The sequence below is a fragment of the Notothenia rossii genome (genome assembly GCF_949606895.1).
Source record: "Notothenia rossii genome assembly, chromosome: 2".
NCBI classification, from domain to species: Eukaryota; Metazoa; Chordata; class Actinopteri; order Perciformes; family Nototheniidae; genus Notothenia; species Notothenia rossii.
Genome location: NC_136904.1, coordinates 82814534 through 82835050, shown reverse-complemented (window position 1 = coordinate 82835050; position 20517 = coordinate 82814534). Strand labels below are relative to the sequence as shown.

Here is a 20517-nt window from a genome sequence, read left to right as displayed (position 1 = left end):
AAGATTAATTTGAAGTGATACAAATTAAACAAAAAGATAAAGACATTTATTTTAGATGAGTATTAACAATTGCAATACATAATAAAAAGCAGGAGAAATCTTTGCAGTGGTGAAAATATATATTATTATACATAATATTTTGGGCTAATCAATACAAATTAAAAATGTTTTTTATGACTTATCAACTAAACAAAGTAAATAGCATGAATGAGAGACCGATGTATTTCCCACCATCATATTAATCGTTTCTCTGCCAGTTTCTGCAGCATGTGATTTTTCTAATTGTTTCTTTAAAGGCTGAATAAACTTACCTCCTTTTTTTCAGTTTAGCAAAGTGAGTCACGTTTTTTCTCAAAAGCAACTAAACCTCACCACTCACTGGCTCCACATTGAACACCCCCTCTCATGTGTTCCCATTCCGCTCCCGGTCAGCTGTAGAGATCAGCAGCAGCAGATCTGGGGACAGCAGCTCAGTGACTGTCAGCGGGGAATGAGTGAAGACTGAAGGCAGGTGTTTTAGTCCAGCCCTCTCTACTTCCACAGCAGCAGGATCCAAAGATGGTAGCAGCACACACTTCTTCACATTCTTCGGAATCTGCCGAGTGGATTATTTGTCTGGATAAAAGGTATTTTTATATGTCACTGACTCAATGCTGCTCGTTTCAAGCCACTGTGCAAGGGACGATTGATGGAATATTAACGCGATTTCTGTTTTTCCAGCAGAGCTTCGGCGCTGTGATTCAGGAGCTAAGTTAAGGAGCTTTCAGGAGCTAAGATTTTTGGTTTTGTAGTTTTAATTTCCCAACGTAGTTAAGACTTAATGCTCCTGAGATTGAATTAGGCATCAAGGCCATGTCAGCATAGTGTTGCGTTTTCAGGGCACGAGTTAATTTGGGCTGCAAACCATGTTGCTGCAAACAAACTAAATGACCGCTGTGAAGCGAGGAACAACAATCTAATTAACAAGGCCACTAACTTTAGGCTTTTGCTGTTTGAAATATATTTTTTAACCACTGACTGCATGAATCACTGACTGATAAACTACCCTCCAGCTGCTGCAGACACTGTTACTCACCTACTTGGATTTTGATCAATGTCTAGGTAGAATACTCTGACTGCTACCTAAAACTGTTTGCATACAAGGTACATGCCTAATTTACATTAACAAGAGCATGTTAACATTACAAAAAAAAAAGTTTATTAGCATGTTACCATGTAATGCTAAGATCATATATGATCTTTATAAAAAGCAGAGAAGGAGCCATATTGACTGCTTGAATAATACATGTACCTGATTAATTGGTACATAATTTACAACACAGTCTAGGACAACAGTGCTCCAGATATGTTGGTGCTAATATACCATACGATTACTTTTTGGACTACAATTCTTGTCAGGAATCCATTCAAATATTTTGCATGTGGATAGGCTTTAGACTGAATTCTGTCCTGAATCACTGCAGAACACTAGACCAGCATGTGAAGCTACTGCACGAACACCTGCCAGCGGAGATATAAAACCACCCAGCAGCTGCAAGGGACTGCTTTGAAAAAAGGCATCTTTTTATGCAGCCTGATTTTGAAAGCTATAAAAACACACTAGGGTTGTCTTTCACATATTTATGAATCATCATCATTTTGCATCACTACTGACATAGGCAGTGTCGCACAACTATAGTGTACACGTCTATCATCTACACAGTCTTTGGGTACATGATATCCACATTAATTAATTAAAGTAGAGTCAAGATTGCTTTATTTTTCTCTGGGGAAATTAGTTTTAGACATAAAGGCTGCCGCATAAAAAAACAAAAGGAATTATAATGCAAGATACAAAGTGCATGACAAGAGACAACTGCCGGCATACACAATATCAAGTGCATTCAAATAAGTGCATAATCCCTTATTTCACACCCTCCTTATATTGTGTTTAAGGCATTGCACTAGCTAGATTTTACATTTTGAATTAAAACACTTGGATTGAAAATATTGGAAAGTGAAAATGAGTGTTTTAGGAGCCAAAAAGGCAGGGATGTTGGATGCAGCTCAGGTGTAAATGGACCAGAAAGGGTCTGTGACAAACAAAAGGTCCAAAGTGCGTCAGCTTTGAACATCAAGGTGACGCAGTGTTCCAGATGTGTTTACACAGTGACATCCTCTGCTTGGATCTAGAAGATGCCTTTGTTGCTCAAATCAAATGGTTCTAGTATGATCCTCCGTTTCCAAGCAAACACCTGTAGCAAATATACTTCACTTTATCATTGTCGGATGATAACATATATATTTCCATGCAGATCTTTACAGCATATGAAAACGTATTGGACAAGTGAGCACAAAAACCACAGCTGTTAATATTGCCACATTTTACTAACCCATCTTACACTTTGCAGTCTCACGCTCTGTAACTGCACTGTAGGTGAGAAACAGTTGCTACTCCAGGTTAAGTAGTGTTAATACTGCAACAAGCTGCCTCGTGATGAAAACATTCTGTCCTCACTCAGACTCTAAATCCGCATTTTTTTATTTTGTTTTGACTTGGTTGGTTTCCAAATATACACCCTGGCTTTGAAACTCGGGCTCCCACACATCTCTCTGTTGCCCCGCTGTGTACGCAGTGCTGATATAATGCAGGGTAGGCTTACTCAGTTAATGCTATGGGAGTGGACCAGGTGTGATCATTCAGTCCCATCACGAAGAGCAAAGCAAAGAGATAAGGTTGCTAGGGAAGACATGATGTGCTTGGAGAAAACACTTACTGTACTGTGACATAATATAGAGCTACATAAGTCAGATGGTTGTTGAAGGAATGAAGCAAGCAAAGTGTTCCTTTAATGAACTTTGGATGCAGTTTGATTTATGTTTTAAAGGATGGATTCAAAGGTGATGTAAGCTACAGTACAACCACCCACATGTTACATCAGACTCTCTAGATTCAGTGGAACACATTTGGGGCAATGTAATACAGGCAACAGAGGAGTGAGAGGGATAAAACACAACCTGACTCATCTGTTTTGTGATCAGCATTTCTTTCCATGTGATAAACAACAATGTATAGAGTTACTGTAACCAATTTCATACTTATGTAAAAAGTCTCTTTTTATAGATGCACTTAAAACAAAATGGTCAGTGGGCAGCACAGGGAGCATGAGCCAGTTTGAGTAAAGGCTAAAGGAGATAAGTTTCACAAACACTTGCAAAGCTCCTCATAGTCAATTATTGACTGTTAATGTTGAGCATTAAACACTGAAATAAATCTTTTATCTCAATCTAACACACTTCGGAATGATCTATTGTGATCTGGGATCTCATTTGACGTAGTTTACTCAAAAGGAAAAGTTGAAGAGACATGCGAGTCTTTGGTGACATTATCATTTTACATTTGACAGCAATGAGATGATCACTCAGCTGTTTGAGTTGGAAAATAAAATGACTCTTCTTGACTAAACTTCCTAAGCTTTACTAGGTGCGGCACAAGAGGTGATAGTTATCAGTGAAGAAAAATTAGTGCTGAACAATTTATGGGTATTTGATCAAAATGACGATATATGAAAATATTATGTCTTTCGATTGCCTTAACCATTCTTCCTGTGTTTCTTGATTCACTGTGTTACAGCACACATTTCTTCAGCTTCTAATTTCATGAAGACCACAAAAGAGTGCAGGTGTGGATTCTGACCTTTTTTCTTTACCTCTTTGTTGTACAAATGTTATTATAAGTTATGACAGGAGCTGTAACAGGAAACCAGAATTTAAATAGGTTTAACTCACCATAATTTATTGATGTTTCAGAAACCAGGCCAACGTGCACTGACTGATGGTCTCTGCAGCCTATACTGTAGGTACCTTACAGTATGTACATTAGTTTTAGCAGTCACCTGTATGGTATTCTTTTTCTTTCTCCAGGCCAGCAGAGCGCTCTGGGGAAGATGTTGACATCATTCTGGCTCGCCTGAAAAATGTGAAGGCCTTCGAGAGATTTCACCCCAGTTTGTTGCAGCAGATTTGCCTGTGTGGATTCTATGTGTGCTTGGAGAAAGGCATCACCTGTAAGTCAAAAACAGGATCTGAAACTGTCATATTGTAAATCTGGTACCGTACGAAAAACATACTGATTTAATTTGATTAACTGCTGTGATCATTAGTGTATCGCCAAGGAGACATTGGCACCAGCTGGTATGCGGTCATCTCTGGTTCACTGGATGTCAGAGTTTCAGAGACATCAAGTTATCAGGTACGGCTGATACACATCCATCTTTTGTTTAAGACATGTACTTTGGTGTGGATATTTGGGCCTGAAAAATGATCTTCTAAATGTTACAGTCTTTCTATGAAGATTTTAATAATTTTGTCCGACACTTGAAATTCACCGTCTAACCTCAAGCTTGTTCGGAGTGTGGGCTGTAAAGAGCATCCTGTTTATAACAATGCTTAATGTTTTTAATACTGCAGCTTAATCCACCTCAGTGAGGTTGTCTAGGAGCTGATTGGAGTAATTTCTCTGCACACTGGAGTGTATCCATTTATATCACACAAGTGTTCAGGTGATTGCCCGTAGCCTTTGAGAGTGATCTGATCAGTGCTCCTCAAGTGCCTCACACAAAGGCCTTTCATCTAGCAGAAAAAGGACATTAAATTATGCTTAAATTAACGGCATATTTTCTTGCGGTATTTTTGTATCCTTAGTGAGGAATTATCCATGTGTAGCCTCCTCTCTGTTTCTGTTACAGGATGCTGTTACTATATGCACGCTGGGCACCGGCACAGCATTTGGAGAGTCCATCCTGGATAACACCCCCCGGCATGCCACCATTGTCACGAGGGAATTCAGTGAGCTCCTACGCATCGAGCAGAGGGAGTTCAGGTCTCTGTGGGAGGTGGGTTCCTCTCTCTGCTTCATCTGTACTTGTATTGCCCTACATACATTCTCTGGCTACATTGCAGATTGTAACACATATCTGAGATTAACTCAAGGTAGTTGCTTGTATCACAATCTGAAGGGCTGCACGCTAAATATGTCCACGTTTTTGAGTTTGTCTCCCTGTTAATTAAAGACATTAAAGAATACACAAGGTACACCACCAAGAATGTATTGAACTCTGGACTGATGTTAGCCTAGTCGTAGATTTCTGTATCTGTGCTGACTCCCCCACACTTTATCAATTAAATAATAAAGTTAAAAAAAATACAGCCTGATTCTGAGGCTGGTATAAAACAGGAATCCTATTAATATAATCACCTGCAATAACATGTTAAATATGGCATTTGGTTTCTTACATATTTTATTGCAAATGTGATTCTTGATGTTATGTAAAGGTAATTGATTTCAGGAAAAAGCCAAGCTGAGTGGATCGCTTAAAGGCAGACTCTTTGTCTAATCATCCTTTATTCTCTGACTTACTCTCTGAGGGGGCTGATGTAAGCCAGGGAACAGCCACCTGTCTCAGTTTGTTCATGTTGAATGTGAAAACTGTGACGAATGGAGCTAAGCACAAGCCAAAGCGTAGGTGGTGTATAGGCAAGGTGCCTTGTTGATTAGTAGAGGTTCAATCATGAATAATTGTTGTGCCCCTCTCGAGGAATAGCGTGAGATTCACATTTCTATTAATTTAACGGTCTGAAGTATGTGTAAGCTTTTGACAATATACTAGTTTTATCAGTGTTTAGAAGGTGTATGCTGTCTGAACACTAGATGGAGATGAAGTTCTGAGGAGAATCATTCTGGCTCTTTGTTTACTGCTGTCTTTAATATACGCACTAAATCAGTCTACACATGAATTACACAGATACTCAGATATTTTTAATTAAGCCGAAGTAGTAATACAGTGTACACACACTCTGTTACACAGAATAGTTTTGCAGTAAGTAAATGTATAATCGTACTGGCATCAAAATATACCTAAAATATTAAATGTTTTGATGCTTTATGGGTTCACTTTAATGTTGTAGCTGGTAAATGAGTTTATTTTCACCAGGTAGCTCAATAAAGGAACCAGGTAGCTCAATAAAGGAACCAAAAAGTTGTATTATATCATTATAATACATAATTAACTATTTGTTTATTATTTTTGTAATATTAATCTGAATCTCAATAGTTAAAGTAACTTAAGTTATAAAAAGAAAGTAGTGAAATAAAAAGTACAATATTTGCCTCTACATTGTAGTGGAAGCATAACATAAAATAATATAAAGTAACTAAAAACAGTACTTAAAAAGACAGTATTCAAGAAAATGTACATTCAGGACAGAAATGTAATGAAAAAATAAATAAATATTGTAATAGTACAGATTTATTTTTCATTAATTTGACGAGCAGTATTGGTTATTGTTGTTCACCACCACACACTCCTCTCTCTTGCGTGTTAGTTGTTGGGCTTCACGCTGTGTAGCGACCCCTCTCCTCTCTGCTGGAGCCTCTGCTCTGGGCTGCTTCACAGACAGAGACAGCCCATTTCCTCTGGGGCTGAAGGGCATGAGTGTCCGTTAGATGATCATTGTGTCAGTGCACTGGCCAGCAGCAGTTTGACCGGATACTTACCCTGTCTAGATGTGTGCGGAGGATCACGTGGAAACACTCCTGTGCTACACTTTTCACCTCTGCCCTGAGGCGACCTCTTCAGTAAGGTGTGTTTCGGATGAGACTTTATTGCCTCTGATTTTGCCCGCCCACACTGTTGTTTCTTGTCCTTACATCTCCCTGGTCTTGGTTGTTTTGTGATGTATTGAGCGCTGTGATATACTGTATAGTGATACTGTGATATTCAACTATAACATGATGTAGTTTCGGCACAGAGTGTTTCCCAGATGTCATGGGAGGGTTTTTCTCTTGAAAGTAAATGGTGTGTTTGGACTTAATTCCTAGAATGTAGATAGGAAATAGCACTAACCCTTTTTGAGTCTAACATTTCCACATATGCAGCTGCAGTTTTGTTCATTCTGATGGTTAATATAGCATGTTTTCTAAACAATAACGTTGACCGCATTAGGTCAATTATTCCTAATCTTGTGTCGTCTTTTCCAGCTCTATTGCTTAGTGGTGAAATCGAATTTTATTGAAGAGTATTTTTCTTGTTACAAAGTTATCACCCACCACTGTATCATGTCCCCTTTCACTGTTTTGGTTATTACTTCATTAGATGTTTGTTGTTGTACGCTGTATAATGGTTTTCCCATTCATCTTCTGGAGGTGTAGATGTTTCTCTGTGCTCACCTTTAATCTGAGTTTAAGATATGTATGTATGATCAAGATTCTGTCACATCACAACTCAATATGCACCTTATATGCAAGTGCAATAAGCAAGTTTGAACTTTTCACGTCGGTTTATCATTCCTGCAAGCCTGGTTCTCTAAATAAACTTGTTATTCATTGTATTTGCCCTAAGTAGTGTTTCCAGTAGTACTTCACCAAAAAACATGAACTATTTACAGCGTCAGCGTCAATACATGGATCTTCTGTTGGTATAAGTGCTGAGCTGGCTTTGCTTTGCAAGTCGGCCAAGCTGTGACTGAAGGGCTATCGAATCAACATTCACATAATCAGCTCGCTGACACGTTATCGTTACAATAGCCCCAAGAATTTTACAATTTGTTGTTAGTAGAACAGTTTCACCAAATGATTCTTCCCTGCAATGTTGCTCATTTAGTCCTTCCAGTATTGCTGCAATGCAGAACAATTGCTAATGTCGTGTCTTGTTACTGATGGCATCAGACTTTGTCAGTCAGTTCTCAAACTGGCTCCAACTTCCGACTTCCAGTCTTCCAGTCTGGGTAATTAATTGAAGTTTATCTACATCACATAGGCTTTATTATGTCTCAGCTCCAGCAACAGTGGGTTTCCTGCCTATCCATTCTCTGTATCAAAATATCTGAAAAAAACGCAGAGAGGCAGTTTTTCTTCAAATTTGGCACTAATGTCCACTTGGACTCATCGATGAACTGATTAGAATATCGTAGTCAAAGGTCAAGATCACAGTGACCTTACAGCTTTTTTGTTTTTGGAGCTATCATGTCAATGTCAAATGTTTGGCAATTAGTTAACACCATAACTCTGAAACAGATGGGGAAATGTGCTTCCCTTTTTGCATTCCTTTTAAATGTATACAATAATAAAGTCTTCACTACATAAAAGTCTGTACTGACCTTGATGTAAACTGCAACTTTTCTATTTGTCAAAGGAATACAACCCCAAGGCTGTATCTCTAGTTAAAGCTCAAAAACATGTCTCCTTAAACAAAGTTAAACACCCCCATTTCTTCCTTCTACTCCTCTTTCACCTCTTCCTTCACAGATATATCCTGCTTTGGTTGATTTATCCTACAATACTATACCAGAGTGAGCACAGCTTTGCCCTAATGAACCAATGGATCATATTATTTATTCATGACTGTCCATGTCAACTATTCAGCGTATATTTTTCCTTTTTTCGCCCAAATCTTTTTCAATTTGTTTTAATGTGTGTTGCATGTGACTGTAGTGCATGCCAGTGCATGTATTAGTCTCTATGGTTACCTTTCATGCATGCGATGAACGTTTATTTTCTTTTTTTGCTGCTGACTGCTACAACCCTGGGAGCGAGCAGCCGCGTGATGTTTGTTTAACAGAGCAGACATGAGCCGAGCTCAGCACACACAGGCACGCTGGCCCAAGCTTGGATGGCCTCCTCATCAATTTGTTCTTCCCTTTGTCTCCTGCTTCCGATGAGCACCGGGATTGAACACACAATTGTGATTTTTGTTTATAAGAGGGCTCACGTACCGTCACGTCAGCCGGCGCGTGGCCTGAATACCGCTTTTATCATCTTTTAATGTTTTCTGGAAGCTTTAATATTTTAGATGATTACCCGTTGATTTGATTTCAGATCATTAGGGGAAAGTCCTGCAGAGCAACATTGAGTTATAGATGCTTACAGTTGTAGGTATTTTTCACGTGGGTTTAGTTCTCGGAGCGTATCTGTTAGGTGCTGAGCAGAGAGTGAGAGGGGGGGTTGTTGTGTCATCGGTCCATAGAAGAAGAAGCCTAGTGGGCAGCCAGTGGTGAAGGCTGATGAACAGGAAGTGGCAGGGACGCAGCGTACCCTCTGGTGTCTGAGGATTGGGTGGAGGGGGGTTGCAAAACGCAGCCACATGGATCCTCCGGTGGTTCAGCCTCTAAGTAGCACTCCACATTCAGGGCATACTGTACGAGTGCACGGCAGATGTGTGTTGGAAAGAGTAGGAAGATTATATCATAACATTTCAGTTTTTTTATTTCCATACCTCTGCTCGTATAGCTGTTAGATCATCAAAAGCACATAACACGAACAACCTGAAAAATAAAACATTTAAACTTTAATTGGCCATGCTGATTTCTATTATCAGCTCAATATTTGATACTTAATTCAGTCCACAAGGTGACGTGTTTCGAGGAAATTATAATCAAAGAAATACAATGGTCTTATTTACATCAACCATAAACATACAAAATAACAACACATCTCTTAAGACAACGTGTCCAGAAGATAATATAATGCTGAGCATGAAGTCATTCAGCTGCCATACAAATAGATTTCTCTCTGATTTATTGCCCATATATCCGCTGTGTTTATGCGTTTACACATTTGACAAATACTTTTGTCATTTCACTTAGTTGATCTGTTTCTTCAAGTCAAACCACAGCATGCAGGAGCTGTCTAAACTGAATTTAAACCAAACTAAACAAATCCATCATATCATTTCAAATCAAATGTGTTACTGTCAGGCAGAGTAAAGACGGAAAAAGGAATATGTTCTTTCTGCAGTGCTTTATTCCATCAAATTGACATCCAGAATACATTTTGTAAAATTGCCTTATCTTTAATTTGTTCCTGCTCAATACAATCCTTTATTCCATCAAATTCAGGATGAGCAAAATAAAACATTGTTTCCCATTAGATGCTGTTTACTGTCAGGAGTGTAAAGCGACAGGAAGTCAGATTTAAAATGACGTGATTTAATGACATACATCAATCTATATCTGGACTATTGACTCTGTGTGACAGCTATTTATTTATAGCTTTACTTTTTGATGTTTTCCCCTTTCTTAATATTAAAAATTGAGTTTTCTCATAGATGAAGAAATAATAATAGATGAAAGTTAAATAAAAGCAAACACTGAGGTTATGTTTTAATAAGGCTCAAGGCATCAAACATGTATGATAGTTAGTCACCTTTGGAATAAAACATTTACAAAACCCATAAACTGTGCTACATTTTACATTGTTTTGTGACATAAGGCAATATATTGTGTTAGTTGTAATATTTTGTATCATATAAGGGTTGTTTTTTCCTAGTTCCAAAGGCTGCATTTCACTACATCTGTCAGAACATTGAGTAGTATTTTTTAAGAAATATTGGTAGAAAGTTTCAAGAACAATTTAGCCGTCAGAAAAACATATTATAAGCTTTTGATGGTTTGATTTATTTCTTGGTTGGAAGTGCTCAGGGAGCTTAATGCAGCTGTCCTGTTGCTTTTATACAGAACAAGGTCACAGATAAGAAGCCATCTGGTCTGTGTCCTTGGGAGGAAGGAGATCAGTGATAGGAACAGGATACTGTTGTACAGTTAGGAGCTGGATTGGATGCACAAAGGAAAATTCACACGTTTAGATAAATTCTGCCACTTTGTTCAAAGACACAGAGTGAGACAAAAGAGAGGGAGGGGGGGGTGAAGAGAGAGAGCAATATACATTATATATGTATAAAGAGAGAGGAGATGGGGTTGTGAGTGGGGTGAGAAAGAGAGGAGGGAGAGTAAGAAAGAGAGATCAAGAGAGAGGGAGGGAGAGATAGAGAGAAAGAAAAACATGAGAGCAATAGAGAGGGAGGGGGAGAGAGAAAGACAGGAGAGATAGAGAGGGAGAGAAAGAGAGGAGAGATGGAGAGAGAGGGGAGAGAGGAGAGAGGGGGGAGAGAAAGAGAGGAGAGATGGAGAGAGAGGGGAGAGAGGAGAGATGGAGAGAGAGGGGGGAGAGAAAGAGAGGAGAGATAGAGAGAGAGGGGGAGACAGAAAGATAGTAAGAGCAATAGAGAGGGAGGGGGGAGAGAGGGAGAGAGGAGAGATGGAGAGAGAGGGGGGAGAGAAAGAGAGGAGAGATGGAGAGAGAGGGGAGAGAGGGGGGAGATGGAGAGAGAGGGGGAGACAGAACGATAGTAAGAGCAATAGAGAGGGAGGGGGGAGAGAGGGAGAGATCCAGCATGTTCTCTTGTGTGACTGGTGTTAAGTAATCAACTGCTGCTCAGTGTGTGGCGGGCTGACGGAGCGGCTGCATCTCCATCACTGTGTTGATGTGTGTGTGTGACCCAGGACTCTCAGAGCTGGATTTACAGGAGTGTTTGTTGTCTGCCTGATGAAGAGGAGGACCCCCCAGTATCTGAGAACAATAACAGGCTGCATGGGACGCTGGTAGCATCTTTAGGTAACCTTTGTAAACTTTTTTGAAGATCATCTGTTGCATGAGAAACTCTGGTTAAAAGATGGGTCAAAACAATGCTGGAGAGAAATGTGTATCGAAGTGTTTTTGCTGGTGTTACTGGACTTACTTACTTACAGGATATTCAGATATTGCAATCCAAATGTCAACATAAACATGCAGTATTTTCCTCCTTGCTTAAAGTATGATTTAAAACAAACGTTCTTTGATATTCTTACTAAATGCTTCTGTTTGGGGAAAATAAATCTGAAGAGACAAATGAAACTTTTATGAGGGGTTTTCCTCCTACATTTTCCGTTAAGTGGCCTTAAGTGTGACTGCCTTGAGAACAGTTTGCACTAATTCGGTTATGTAATCTGGGGTGAATTATTCAAAACACAGAAGAGCAGTCATGCACATTAATGCTCACAATGCAATAATGTGTTCAAGCATGAAAGACAGAGGAGGAGCCTGAAGTGCTCTGAGATGACTTGATTAAGATGTTCACTGATGTGTTGATGTGGCAACAATAAGACTTTTCTCTGAATTCAATTGTAACAACGTGCATCAGATATAGATATGGACTCCCTCAATGGTGACAAGCTTTACAGATTACACATTTTTGTTTTGAGAAGGATTAAGAGATGATATACTCCTGCTGCTGCAAACAGTGAAGTCAGTGTTTGAGAGCAGATAAGCATTAACTATTGACCAAGCTTCACTGGAGGAAAACAGCATGGCACATCTGTTATTAAACACATTTGTAAACCTCATTTTCATGAAAGGATCAAATCTGTGTGGCGATGAAGGCAGAAAAAACTCAAACGACGGACATGTGTAACTGACAACTGTATTATCTTTTTAATTTAGACACGGCATCTATTGCACGTCCGTCTGTCCTGGGAGTGCTAAAGATGTGCACAAGTAAGATATTACAACACTGTAAATCAATTCAGCTGTAAAATCATTTCACATTAAAAGTATGGGTCAATTATGAATGACTTGAGATTATTAAAACTATATTTAAGTGACTTGTATTGCTTATAATAATTCTTAATTTGCTGAATTTGAACGTTCACTCTGCTGCTGTTGGCGGGTACTGTATTTACAGACGTTTGTCATACCTAAGTGAAGAATACAAATGTGTTTCTTAGAAATAAAGCTGAGATATTCTAATACAGTCATGCAATTAGGAAACCAACGTTGCCAACGTGCTCTAGTCTACGTCAACACTATAGCCAGGTATTTTTCATACAGCTTTTTACATGTCACAATAACATAAATTCAAACGCCATAGGCAAACTACACTAAAGTTGACATCCAAATACCCACAAAGTAATTTGAATATGTTTAAACATGGAGAAACGTTACTCTTTGGCATCACGCTGATGTCAAATCAGTCCTCATGTGTTGTTGTGTTGTGGATCCACTTTGAAAAATCTATACATTCTAAAAAGTTGAATCCTTAAGCATGACAGCTTTAGAGAGTTGTAATGATGTGAATGTTGTGAAAAAATAATCAATTTTATATTCCTTTATCACTGTCAGATAATCTTTGCACTACGTGAGCCGCTAAAGATCTAACATGAGGTCTTGCTTCTCTACTATGAGAAAATAAATGTTGCTGTCTGTTAGTAATGGATTGTATGTCTGGTTAAAATGTCTTCAAATGGCTTTTTTGTTGCTTTTAGATGCCTTGTTTTTGTAAATGTTTTATCACCATTTCGTACATTTCCTTGAAGGAACAGATCATAATCTTGAGATGGAAATTAGTTTGAAGAACTCAATCATTTCTAAGAGACTGAATCAGACACTCTAAACTGTTTGACTACACCATTGTGCATGCTGTCTGAATGTCGGATTAATTGACCCAGTTGAAAATGCCTTTAGGTGTACGCGTGCTTTCCATCCGCGTGTAGAGTCAGAAACATTTGGAACACTTAGACAAAAAGTGGATGCTCTGTTCAGAGCTGTGTGTGTGTGTGTGTGTGATTGTGTGTGTGTGTGTGTGTGTGTGTGTGTGTGTGTGTGTGTGTGTGTGTGTGTGTGTGTGTGTGTGTGTCAGTGAAGCTTGTTTGTGCTTCATGACTATTGACTGCCCATAACAGCTGATGTGTAGTAACAACTCAGTGATCGTAAAAAAGCAATTACGGGTGTGGCTTTCCTCTACTACTGAAGATAATAGATGATAAAGACATCTCTGTCGGTGTTGAGGTTAAAAAGCGAGAGACTCCGAGGAAGTAGATGCACAATAAATCACACCCAATGGTTGTTTTATTGAGACATGAAGTGTTGCCATGCATATTTGTGTTTCAAGGTAACACGGCTCATTTAATTCATTATAGACAAGGCTTATAAATCTTTAAGTGTGGCCTTTTATCTATTAATTATAACCTTTGTCACAATTGTAGTTTAACTGCAGTTCTCTCTACATGATGCGTAATGCTGTTATATCCGTCAGGATGTGCGAACAATGGTATTGATCACTTTACAATACTTTAAGGAATATTCCGAACAAAAAGACTTAAAGGGATATTGTTGATAATGTTTCCGTTGATCGTCTAATAGATGAATGGTTTCTTGTATGCAATCGGACTTAATGGCAAGCTGGAGGTTGCGAAAGAAACAAAAGCATTAAGTGTCATTAGAGTCATCATTACTAACAAGATAAAAAGTGAGTGCTTTTTACACACCTGACAATGGTCCTAAGCCTGGTCTAAAACAGCACCCCCACCCTGGTACTGGATCCTCAGGGAGAGGCTTTATTGTCTCAGAGGGGTTGAGTTCATTTGTTCATGTGTAGCTTAGTTTAAGTGCTCCTCCCTAATCCTAAATCCTTTAACTGTCATCAAAGATACACAGATAGGCTTTTTGAGGCTTCAGTTTTGTCGATTTACATGCAATACACACAACACACCCATTCTAACATCTGAGTGTGGCGTTAGTTAGCATGAATTCATATCTTTCAGTGTCTTGAGAAGTAGCAAAAAGTAATTTGGTTAAAACACAGGTCGTTGAGACGTTTCTGAACTGCTTCTTAATTGAAGGAAGCCCCTAAAGGGATGCTAAAGTGATTAACAGAATTGAATTGAAAGGCATGACCTCTGAGGGTACGTTACACAACTAGGAACAAATGGAGCGTGCTTTTGTTCGGTCCTTTTGAACATGTGATTGCAAGGTAGAGAGAAGTGAGCGGTCAGTAAGTGGTCCTCAATCAGCTTTTTATTGACTCGGAGCGTAGTTGCCCTGACACATAATCACTTTCTTTTTGTCTTTTACCACAAATTAATCTTGAACCATCAGTCTACCTGTTTGAAATCAGATAGAAAATACAATTAGCTCCTACTGGAGTACAGGCTAAATGCGGGGGGGGGGGGGGGGGGCATGCTTTTATTTTACAGATGCAAATGGAGTATTTTAAAAAACAACAACAAAGGGATTCAATGCAGATTAAAAAGCCATTTTAGATACTAATAATGATATGATGATTAACCTCTGTAAAATCAATATATATTTGGTATATCTCTTTAGTTAATGTATGCTAGACACTAACACAGCTTTTCAAATGGGGCCTTGAATGTATAGACTTGAATGTTAAGGTAATATATTGTGTATTGCTCATTTGCTACGCTTGGATTGACCTCAGTGTCACGGACAGAAACATGACATTTCAACAGTCTATGGGACGCATTATGTTGTTCATTACATAACATCCTTTGAGTCTACAGGGCACAGTTATGGTGTATAAAGGATGCATGTTTGTTGTCATGCTCTGCGGCTCTTCGGCTCTCTGCGACCTGCACGACATTCAAGAATCAAAACAAATAAAAAAAGAGTAGATACCAAAACTCTGAATTCGATTTTGGCAAAAGTTGTATTGAGTTTATTGATTAATAATGAAGTTTCAAACCCCAAAATAAAACCAATATTTAAAAATAACTAAAATAACATTATTTATTTAAGGAGTCAGTTTTAACCTGGTTTACCCAATTAACTGAAAGCTGACCAATAGCACCAATACACCAAGGCAAATTCCTTGTATGGCAAAACCAGAATGATGTGCCCGAATAATAAATCAGTACAGTGGTTATATTGTACTTGATACTAAAGAGGCATTTTGCTGATAATTCTTCACATTGTTTTGCTGATACATTTTCTAAGTCAATACTCTGAGTACATCTTCGCTGAAGGCAATCCTGATAAAAATGGAAAAATCTCTATATGAAGTGGCAATGTCAGCTGAAGAGTTACAGCATGTTAGACACCCACACTGGACCAGGGGCCTCCCATGGCCGAGTGGATGAATGGACGAGACACAAGGACAACGTTTTCTTTACCAAATTATAACTCTGCTACACTCCTGACACATAATGTGCTTAAATCATATTAACCCTGTGTGTTAATATGCTGTTTTTATATCTTGTATGTGATTCAGATGACACATTTCTGTGAAACTGAACATTTATTGTCAACCAGAGACTGCCATGACTGATTTGTAATTTTTTTTTTTTTAAGAAATATCATCAGTGCATGGCTGGACTGCTCGCCCCACCATATGGTGTGATGGAAAGCGGTTGTAGTGGTGACAGTAAGTAACCATCAATTACTTCTGAATAATTTCTGATTGGTTTAGGCTCAGCAAGCACATCTTATTTTATACATCTGGGTCAACTTTGTAAGTGATTGTTGTATTTACCTTCTCAATATGGTTGATTTGAAGCCTTATCTGAACATTACATTTGATAAGATTGTTACAGGTTCTTCAGACAACATTTCCCTGTAAAATACCAAAGTGCAGGTGCTCCCAAATGTTAAAATGTAGCAGTTGGTGCACATGGTTTGGTCAGATGTTAAGTGACAGTGTTACATCATCAGAAACAGGTAGAGCAGAGAATTTGGTTTGAGTGCAGCTGCTTTCATGTTGTAACAAGGCTTCAAGGTTTGTATGCAGATTGTATTCAAATGTAAAAATGTATTAAGATAGAGAACACTATGTACGGTTAATGTCCTCACTTTACTTTTTAAAGTAACTATTTTATTGTGTTTGTCTAATGAGATTTTACAATCTTTAGATAGTGTAATATAACACAGATCATCTTATTTTGTACATTATGTAATGGTACTGCTGTCCCCCTAACTGCATTACTACATTACTGTCTTTCATCCTTTTGCATTGTGATAAAGGCTGATACTTTTATTTATGCTTTTCTGTTGCAAGTTAACTCAATATTGACTTTGCTTTGCTGAAACAGAGCACTTAACCTTCTGCAGAGTCATGTACCATAAGGATGACAAAGAGCAGAGGGAAAATACAGAGTCTGTTGGCTTGCTGGTACTGTAGTATATTTCAATGTATCCATAAAGGATGACAAGGTTTTAAAGAAAATGTTTCTCTGGTTTATGTTCCAATCAAAGATGATTTTATTGACTAATGTAGCCTTTTGAGCTTCACTTTTAACGTTGATGTGTCTACTTTAATATGATGTAACATGCCGTGGAGCAGCTTCTGTAAAAGCAAGGCTCTTAGTATTTTTTGCAGTATACAGTACATTACTTAGGGGAATTACTGTATGTAATGTATGCATGGATGCACCAAGACAGAAGTCACACAAGCATCCAGCAGCTGGAGGCTGAGGCACTCTCCTGCGCACTACAGTACATCCAGCCAAGCTTAGTGCTTCTGTAACGATAGTGCCAAGTCAAATAAATTAAACATACATTGAATAGTTTTCTTAGTTACAACCACGCTGAGCTTCTACAGCACTTTGGTGTTAACAGAAGGAGCTTTTAAAGTTGGCATTGTTTCATTCAGCCACGCATTCAGTGACACTCTGAGCACCTTTTAAAGCACACTTGTTTTTCAGCCATTCAATAATACTAAACATTTCGCTCTCAACTCTCACATACTGAAACTGAATCTTATCTTTGTCTCCAAAATAGATTTTTGATTTTTGTTACTTATATCTTATCCTGGATTCACGTCTCACATGTAAAAACTGTATTTCTGTGGATGTCATGTCATTCTTGTGACACTTGAATGATGTTGGATGGACCAGTGTGGCAGCATCATAAAAACATGATTGACAGCTGAGCCTTTGAAAGACAAACAGACAAAAACAGATTCTTTCAGACCTGCAGCAGAGTGTGAGAGAGGAAGGCATACAACACAAATACTGTCACAATAGAATGCCTTACACGTAAATGACAAAACACCTTCATTGCTTCCCAAAATGACCCGAGAACTACATTTGGTTTAGTTTAGGGAACTAAAACTATTCTTTAAAGTTAGAAAAATACTATATTCGTTATTTTGCTTTGTATTTAATGGTTACTTTGCTTTTTACTTACAACTTTACTACTGATTCCATTGCTGACAGATGATCCTCTTATCAAAAATAAACTTTCATCAGACTTTTGAAACTAGTTTTCTAACATTTGAATTACAGATTGTATTTTTCCCCAGCTTTTTCCATTATTAATTTCCTTTGATTATAGTGTGTCCAGTGGTTGTCAAAATGCTAACACATGTTATGAAACATAAAGTCGCAATAAAAAATATTAACAGCAAAGAACATTCACAATTAAAGTAATAATGCAACGCAATGTAAACTAAGTATGCATGAGTTTTATTCCTGGATGTAAGGCCAGGGGTAATGTTACTCTTCAGCCATGTTCAACTTTCTATCTAATGTGTGGATTCTGTATCCTTTTTCCTGGTATCAGCAGTTCGAGAGGCACTTCTAAGAATAGTTGAGTTTCTCCCTCCGGATACAGAAGTGTCTGAGCAGCTTTGACTGATTATGCCTTTTGTCCTGAAGGGGAACTATACAAGTTGTAGGCTCCTAACACTGATCCTAACATGCCTTTGCCTATTCTAATCGCATTTTTTATTCAATGAGAAATCTAAATTCACAATGCAAAACGCAAACATCCCAGTTAGAAGAGTAAAAGGATCTAGCAGTAATCATACTTTGAAATTATTTAATGGTATTTTGTATCAATATAAATCGTTTTGAAAGTCATACTTCATATTTTATTTTTAAATATCTTCTTCTGTTTTAAGTTTGAATGTGCTTTACCAACGTGGACCTGCATGGGCTTGGTACTGTCGTCTCCTCAGGGGATACACTGAGAATAGTACACTCATGTCATTGATCTCTGTTAGTCACAGATGTTAAATCACTTGATGAATGTACTTTCTGTTTTTCCCACCAGGGATGCCGGACAAAGAGAACATAAGCAACAACTCATTTGTTCCAGTCTCCAAACATCAGACTAAGGTAGCTTGCATCATACACATCAATTACTCTTAATGGACCCTCATCTGCTTTTTGGGGGTTTCCCTTTCCTGTGGTGTGTTACATAAGTTTGTGTGCATGTATATGGTCTGCAATGGCTAAAATCCCAAACATCCTTGTGTATCAATCATGCTTCTATTGGCTAGCGCTCCAACACATTGTATATGATAGGCTAAGAGGCGGGACATAAGCGGTTGAACAATCACAACAGAGCCGGCCAGCTAACCAATCAGAGCAGACTGGGCTCTGGTTTCAGACAGAGGGGGGAAAGAGTTGCTGCAGCACAGGCAGTATGAGAAAAATAAAGACCTTTTTGAACATTTAAGCATGGAGACGTGACAGTAGAGACACTAAATACAAATATGAACCTGAATCTCAGTTCTCAATGTTGTCTAAAGTTATGAAGGACAGAGAGAGTGGGATGATCCTGGTTAACTGGCCTTGTTTGTGTCAAGAATAGTGTAGCAGATAGTTTGTAATTGAAACCTATAGGCTAACTCATTGTGTGCTTCCTGATCCGCTGAAGAAATTGTATTCTTTGCCGTTTCTGTCAGACAGAGGATGGAAAAGAGTGTGGAATGTGAAGTTTATTTAAACCTCATCTAAATATAAACAAGATGACTGGAGTTTTTGTCTCCATCCATAACAGTTCCTGTCCCACCTTTCTCCTGTTGTCGTTTCCTGACCACTGGGTTGAAAATGTGGCACGTGTGCAGATTGATGTTGCTCTGTGGAGGACACAGAGTCTAGTCGCACCATGCTTGTTCTTTTGTTTGAAAACAGCTTGTTTTCTCTTTATGTAAAAAAGATATAATTAAATAATAAGTATGAAATAAGCTTCTTTGGGTGCTGAGTGGACTCATTTTCTTGTTAATAAATGATGAACTTTAAGCCGTCACATAAATGCACAAGTTGCTCTCTGAAGCACACAGAATGCACTTTAAATGTCAGCCCCCCCCCATGGCCCCAGTGTGGAAAAAACAAACAAAACAATAACACATTTCCATACAGTAATTCACAATAGTGGTGTCCCATTTAAGTAATTGAAGGCATCAATCAAGATGCTGGTAAAAGACTATTATTTTGACCATGAAGCAATATAGAAAGCTATAAGTTCAATTAGACTTGACGGCTAATGTCAACTGTGAGTCATACACCAGCAGTGAGAGGAAAACGCTTGTCTGACAGGACTGCTGTTTCCTACAAAAACAACACTTTAATTTCAACCAATTTCAGTCAAATTTTCACTGTCATGATGTATTTAATTTCAATTCTTCTTATATGTTCCTTTGTTTTATTTTGCAGAAGTCATTCATTGACAGTCCAGCCAAATCCCACCTTAGATGCTTATCCCAGGTATTGGAGACAATCAACTTTCTGTATGTATAGGACACATAATAACCTGTTAATGTGGCAGGTACTGAGATCAAACTTCTTCTGTGCAGGTTCCCTCAGAGAAGATCCTGCGGGCGGGGAATATTCTCCGCAACGCCATCCTCTCCAGGGCGCCTCACATGATCCGAGACAGGAAGTACCATCTGAAGACGTACAGGTTAGCTGGCCTCTTTTAAAGGTGGAAGATTGCTTCATATATTCAATTGTATTAAATTCACTCCCCAAGGGTCCATGTGAGCGAAGAAAAACAAAATAAAACGTAAAACCTTTTATTTTCTATTTCTTTTATACAGAGATGGCAAACGTACACACATCCTTTAGTCAAGTAGAAGTACAGAAAAAAAAAAAAAAAAATACTCCTAAATTCTGACTAAACTTCTTTACCCAAGTACAAGTAAAGAA

At 38.4% G+C, this 20517-nt stretch overlaps 1 protein-coding gene across 1 annotated transcript in view; it reads left to right on the top strand.

Annotated features, from left to right (window-relative positions):
• Positions 1-439: 439 nt before the first annotated feature.
• Positions 440-20517, top strand: part of rapgef4a (Rap guanine nucleotide exchange factor 4a) — a 32623-nt gene continuing 12545 nt past the window's right edge. The window contains exons 1-8 of the mRNA XM_079664756.1: positions 440-626; positions 3904-4046; positions 4143-4231; positions 4728-4874; positions 15938-16010; positions 18638-18702; positions 20026-20076; positions 20166-20272. Coding sequence (XP_079520882.1) covers positions 559-626; positions 3904-4046; positions 4143-4231; positions 4728-4874; positions 15938-16010; positions 18638-18702; positions 20026-20076; positions 20166-20272 — 743 coding nt within the window. The 5' untranslated portion in view covers positions 440-558. The remainder of the gene's footprint in view (positions 627-3903; positions 4047-4142; positions 4232-4727; positions 4875-15937; positions 16011-18637; positions 18703-20025; positions 20077-20165; positions 20273-20517) is intronic.